The 6,687-nt window shown below is 40.4% G+C and overlaps 1 protein-coding gene across 1 annotated transcript; it reads left to right on the top strand.

Annotated features, from left to right (window-relative positions):
• Positions 1 to 205: 205 nt before the first annotated feature.
• Positions 206 to 2,248, top strand: LOC143536752 (inositol oxygenase 2-like). Its single transcript, XM_077030674.1, has 9 exons — positions 206 to 409; positions 521 to 735; positions 834 to 1,038; positions 1,135 to 1,247; positions 1,318 to 1,440; positions 1,546 to 1,615; positions 1,706 to 1,784; positions 1,883 to 1,964; positions 2,056 to 2,248. The coding sequence occupies exons 1-9, from the start codon at positions 379 to 381 to the stop codon at positions 2,080 to 2,082; spliced, it is 945 nt and encodes a 314-aa protein (XP_076886789.1). The 5' UTR covers positions 206 to 378; the 3' UTR covers positions 2,083 to 2,248.
• The last annotated feature ends 4,439 nt before the right edge of the window (positions 2,249 to 6,687 follow it).

Genomic DNA, 6,687 nt, shown 5'->3' with positions numbered 1-6,687 from the left:
AACATTATTAATCACATTTGTTTTATTGTTTTAGATTATTACTGACTTTAACATATTTAATCGAATAAAGTATCAAATGTAACGCACGCGCCACGAATGAGAGTATCCAAGGGAAACAAATCACGCGTATCCATCCATCTATCTAATTTGCGCGTTGCTTGAGAAATAGATATATCATAACAAATATCAAGATACAGCTTAGGTATAAACTATAAATATTATTATTTCAGTTGAGGACTCCATGCTTTTTCATTTAGCAATCAAGGACCTCTCTTAACACACTATAAAAACCATCATTTCGATCGCTCATCATCACAACACCACCATTTCTGTTCTATATATCAGCATATAATTTTTTGTTACTTTTTATTTGTGAAAATGACCGTGTCTATCGAGCAACCCGTAACAGGTAAATTTTCTCTTATAGGTAGGTTCATGTTTTCCATGCATTTATTATTTATAAAAAACATATTATTTTTCGTTAAGAATTTTAAGTAATAATATTATTGTTTGTACACAGATTCACAAGTGGTGGAGAACAAGAACGTCCAATGTAACACCGATGAATTGGTATTTGATGGAGGTTTTGTTGTGCCTAATCCTAGTGGTGGTTTTGATGCTCCGGAGATCAATGCATTTGGTAACACTTTTAGAGATTATGATGTTGAAAGCTTAAGAAACAAGCAAGTTGAGGAGTTTTATAAAATGAACCATATTCACCAGACATATGAATTCGTAAGCATTATTATTTTATTATCGTGTTATATAATATTAACTGTTTGTTGTGTATGGTTAATAATAATACTATGAATATGGATGGTGATATATTATAGGTGAAGAAGATGAGAGAGGAGTATAAGAAGTTGGATAAGTTGGAGATGAGTATATGGGAATGTTGTGAACTATTGAATGAAGTTGTGGATGATAGTGATCCTGATTTGGATGAACCACAAATTGAGCATTTGTTGCAAACTGCTGAAGCCATTAGGAAAGATTATCCTAATGAGGATTGGCTTCACTTGACTGCACTCATTCATGGTATATTTGCATGCCAATATCATATATAATATGCACAAAAATATAAAATACTTTTTTGTATAATAATTAATAGTAATTTTTTTGATGGGCTTGTAGACCTTGGGAAAGTTTTGTTGCTTCCAAGATTTGGGGAGCTTCCACAATGGGCTGTTGTAGGTGACACACATCCTCTTGGTTGTGCTTTTGATGAATCAATTGTGCACCATAAGGTATGCTTCAATTTTGGTGTAAGTTTTGGTTTTTATTTTTGTCAATTATATTAATGTTTTTGTATTGCAGTATTTCAAAGAAAATCCGGACGTTAACAATCCTGTTTATCAAACTAAGAATGGAATTTATGAGGAAGGATGTGGACTCGATAATGTGATGATTTCATGGGGTCATGATGATTACATGTATTTGGTATGTTATTTAAGATTTTGAACATTATACATACATGTTATGTTATACGTTTTATAATAATGGTGATGATAACGATGATGATTAACATAAATGCGATTTTCACAGGTTGCTAAGGAAAATGGAACCACTTTGCCACAAGCAGGATTGTTCATCATTCGTTACCATTCATTTTATCGTAAGTTGCTCAAAGTTATTATTATTATTTTTTACCTAATTTGGATTTTTGGAACCTATTCTAATGAATTCTTACTTTTGGTTATGGCAGCATTGCATAGGTCTGGTGCATATAAGCATTTGATGAATGAGGAGGATGTTGAGAACTTGAAGTGGCTTCAAATTTTCAAGTAATATATCATGATTAACTTGTGAATAATCAACATTTATACAAGAATAATAATGTTTTAACATTTTTCTAACGCGCATTTATCGATTGCTTATGCAGCAAGTATGACCTTTACAGTAAAAGCAAAGTCCGTGTTGATGTCGAAAAGGTCAAGCCATATTATCTATCCCTCATTGAAAAGGTGAGTCTTTAGTTGATAGATTATCATGTCAAAAGAATCTTGAACAAATTTTAATAAATTTTTCACTTAATTGAATCTTGTGTATTTTCAGTATTTCCCAGAAAAGCTCAGATGGTGAAGACTCGTATATTAAAAGGCGGTCATGATTTATTGAAGGTTATAATCCAAGGGACATGATTCAAGTCCCTATCAATAATACATCAAAAGTTTTCTTTTAGATTTAGTGAAATTTGTAAATTTCAATGTATCTGTTAATTGTTTGCTTTGTTTTTATCGATGATTGATCGGTTCTCGTTACCATTAAATTCACATAATGTCATCAATCTATGTTAACAGAGAGTGGTGCACCACCTAGTGAAGGATAACACAAACATATATGCTTGTGGCCCAAGATTGGGAGTTGGTAAGGTAGCCTGATATACTAATAATACAGAATTAAAGATCTTTTGTGGCTAGGTGCTTATCTAAATGTTAAAACGTTATAGATGAGCAATGGGTTGGGAGTGGGACGTTTGTCTTTGTGGTTAAGATTGACACGTGAGCATATATAAAGATAAATTAAAGTTAGTAGACAAAAATTAAATAATCTAACCAAACAAAAATATCAACCAAACTTTATGGGTAGTTGTAGTTGCATGTCTACAAAATTGAAATAAGTAACTTATCGTTTCTTTCTTTTTCTTTTTCTTTTTTTCGTTTTCATAAATGGTGTATATATCTTTTTCATCTTCTTTATAAATTAACAGGTTTGGTTCAAGTCAAATTGAATCATTAATTGATTTGTTCAGGGTAAGAACTAGCCGATACGTTAGTTAAACTAGTTGCAAATAGTTAGATAATATTGTCTTTTTAGGATAGAGTTCAAGTCTCATATAGTCTCATGTGTAAATTAAAATAGAATAGAGAGAGGTTGGTAAAACCAAAATTGTGAGCAAAATAGAAATGCAGATACAAATTATTATTTATAATGATTTTAAATTTTTATTTGGAATGTCTGAGATAATTTATGTCTGAGATAATTTACTTGTAAACAAAATAAACTATTTATCTAAAGAATTAGTCAGAGACTCAAATTAAAACTACTTAGCTACAGTACAATCGAACCGTATCAAAAGTATATTCGATTCGTATCAAACATTATCATCACTATATGTGCATTAATTAATGTATTCTAGAAAAAATTAACGAGGCATCTAAATGACAAGACATGAAGACTGATGATGTAAGCTGTCACTGTTAGGTGTTAACACCACCGTTATATGGGTAGGTATATATGCATGTGAAGTATGTGTATTCAAGAAAATCAAATTTATAAATATTACGTATCATATATGTCTATTCGGTGATAACATTCTAATCTACCGTTAACCTGTGATAGTGAAGAGGTAGGTCCCCGCAAAGCCCAGTTAGACTCGCAAGACACACCTTAAATAGGTACGTCTGCGCAAAGATCAACTGGTTCCGCAGGACCCACCAGGCTCAGAGATGAAGACCTTACACGCAATAAGCCAGCTGTTCCCGCAGGAAAGCCTCCCTTGGTACAGTACCCTGCCTGTTCCCGCAGCTGTGGGTACAAACCAAGAAGGAAGGCTACGCGCACTAACAGTAAAGCTACACGCATAAGGCACTAACTCTTATACTTCAGCAATGTCACATGAAGAAATGAGCAGGGCGGGAATATTCCCGCCCAAAAGAGCCAGTCCGTACGCTTCCAGAAGATCTTTTGTACTATACCTACCAAGGTATGGACAAAAAGACAAGATCTGGTAAAAGCGACCCATGAACCAATCACAGGGTGACAGCTCACCGACAATAGTACGAGGAGGAGCATGCTCCAGTACAAAACGTCGCCATCAGCCGCTGCCTACCCACCAACTCCCATCGTGGCACGAACATAGCCCGTAGTTGGTGGAAAAGGAATATTATACAGCTGGCCGTACCTGCTTGAAAACCTACCTTCGGCTATAAATACTCCAACACCTTGGAACGGTATCATCATCTCATATTATCTTATCTTCTCTAGCTATTTCTCTCAATATACACTTATATTCAGAGCAATCTAGTCTGATTCTCACGCCGGAGGGTGGTTACAAGGAGGAACCCCCCCCTTCTCAGTGACGAGCTCACGGTGTCTGTTTTGCAGGTCGAGAAGAACAACCATCTTTGCCGGACCTAACCCTCGTGGGAAACATCTACTTAACCCTAAGATTATCCTTAATCTGCCGGGGACATTTAGTGTTTCTTCATTGGCGCCATCCGTGCATTAAGCTAGAACTAATTCTTTTTCTCAGTTTTTTCAAAACTTCCGGAAAGATGGTTAAGGTTACTCCAATGCCAAGGCCACCGAGTGACCAAGAAACTCCGGTAACCACAACCCCAGCTACTGGGGGGAACACCGGTGAATACACGGTTTTTATGAACACTACCCCGGTTACCCAAGCCGGGACAAGTGCAGTAAACAATCATCCCCTGGGATTCATTGATACCCAGGTGGAGAAGCAACAGACGAGACTCCCCCAACAAACACTTGAACAAGTTAAGGCTTGGGCGGAAGCACGTCAAAAAGAATTTCAGGCTGAGTTGGACGAACGTTTACGTTCACTCCAGCAGGCCAATGACAAATTCGGAAGCACTCGACAACAGCTCAACATGAGCAACGATTGCGAGTATGCGGATGATGAAGATTGGGAAGAATCTGACAGTGACGCAAACCCTCGTCAAAAGGCGAAAGGGAAGCGTAGAGAAGACTTCCGCTCGAAGAGAAATTTCGAGGAAGCCTTCAAACCAAAGAACACGGGGGGAAACCCACGTGACTTTTCCAAAACTTTTAGACCAACTGTTGCGAATGCGGGAACGTCCAAATTTGCAAGGGACATTGCGGAAGCAATCGCTCCAAAAAGTGCCAAACAGATGTCCAACACAGGCACTTATGATGGCGTATCTGACCCAGACGATCACTTGAACAGATTCATAGCGGGGGCAACCGTCAGTAGCTGGACGGAACCCACATGGTGTTACATGTTCCAAATGACGCTCGTCGGGGCAGCCAGAGCGTGGTTTGATCGTTTACCGGTCCATTACATCTACGATTGGGCAGACTTCCAGCACAAGTTCAGCCAGCACTTCAGTCAACAAAGAAAATATACAGAAGAGCAATGGACGATCCTCAACTGCATCCGAGAGGAAGATGAGTCTTTGCTAAACTTCATCACGCGCTTCAACTCAAAGAAGCTAAGTCTGGGCACTATTAGCGAAGATCTTGTTTGCGCCGCTTTCATCCAGGGCGCTGAGTACCCAGAGCTTATCCGCACGTTGACGGGTAAAGATGGCATGCCATCCACGTGGGATACCATCATGACGGCAGCTAAAAACTTTGCCGAGACGGAGAAGCAACTGGGTAGAAATCTTCCCCAGAGCACAAACCTCTACACGCAGAGGACAAGAGAAAATAACGTCCGTACCGCCCGACAAAATAAGAAGAGGAAGCTTGGTATTTGGCAGTCAAGGATAAACTTTGACACCTCATCCAGCTCTCGCCCTCTCTTAGGCGGAAGGGACAACACGCACTCATCAAACAGGAATCCCAGATGGACGCCACTCACCAAAAGCGTCACCGAGATATTTGCCACCGAGAAACTCCCATGGCCAAAGGCTCCAATAATCCGACAGCGTCATAACGCTGATCAGAGCAAATCCTGTGACTTCCACGGGACAAAAGGCCACACCACGGAGGAATGCACATCTTTGAAGGATATCGTCGAAACATTCGTCAAAGATGGGAAACTCACACACCTCGTGGCGTCAATCAAGAACGGAGGGAGGAATGACAATCGGTACAAGGGCAACGGACGAAAGACCGTCGACATCAGCATTCACATGGTTCATGGCAGCGTCAGAAGAAGAAAACGACGAACAACAGAGCCGAGTGCGTGGAAGGAAGCTGAAGTGCGCTTCCCGCGTGTGCCAGGGGGGGCCAACAAAGAAGGCCCCATAGTCATTAAAAGCCAGCTGGGGCACTACATCTCCTCCCGCACTCTTGCTGATAACGGCGCTTCGTCAACGGTCATGTATAGGCAGTTCTTCGACAAGCTAGACGACGAAGACAAAGAACGCCTAGAAACGGTTTACGCCTCGATGGAAGGGTTTGACGGCAGCACAAACACCCCCTTGGGTATCCTATCTTTCCCCGTCACTCTCACGGACGGGAAATACTCCCGCACAGAAGACGTGGACTTCGTCGTAATGAGGAAGCCACACCACACATACGACATTCTCTTCGGGAGAGATGGGATGGCAAGATTTAATGCCGTGGTGTCTTCGGTCCATGGCATGATGGGATGGCCAACAGCTGAGGGTGTCGCGATGATCACGGGTATTCCCCAGGTATGCATCGCATCTGTCTCATCTAAACCCAAACCAAAGATGGCTAAACCGACCATTACCGAGCCAGAAGAATGGGCCTTCAATGGAAAATACCCTGACCAGGCCGTCACCATTGGCCCAACAATCACTAATCCAACACGCACCTTACTCAAACGCTTATTGCAAAAAAATACTGACATCTTCGCGTGGACACCAGCTGACATGACTGGTGTACCCCGAAGTAAGGCGGAGCATAAGCTCAAATGTGACCCGGCTTTTACGCCAGTCATACAAAAGCGTCGCGTAATGGGTGCGGAACAGGCTAACGCTTGTAGAACCCAAGTCAAGGAACTCCTTGATG

This window comes from Bidens hawaiensis, unplaced genomic scaffold, assembly GCF_021521415.1.
Source record: "Bidens hawaiensis isolate Kalapana, Puna unplaced genomic scaffold, B.hawaiensis_p1.1 tig00010900_1, whole genome shotgun sequence".
In the NCBI taxonomy this organism is placed as follows: domain Eukaryota; kingdom Viridiplantae; phylum Streptophyta; class Magnoliopsida; order Asterales; family Asteraceae; genus Bidens; species Bidens hawaiensis.
Note: the sequence above shows the minus strand (reverse complement) of the source record. Positions and strands in the feature narration are given on the sequence as shown.

Coding starts and splice junctions, on each gene's coding strand:
- LOC143536752 (XM_077030674.1), top strand. CDS start 379: ATGACCGTGTCTATCGAGCAACCCGTAACAG. Junction 1,039..1,134: donor CTTGACTGCACTCATTCATG/GTATATTTGCAT, acceptor ATGGGCTTGTAG/ACCTTGGGAAAGTTTTGTTG. Junction 1,248..1,317: donor AATCAATTGTGCACCATAAG/GTATGCTTCAAT, acceptor TTTGTATTGCAG/TATTTCAAAGAAAATCCGGA.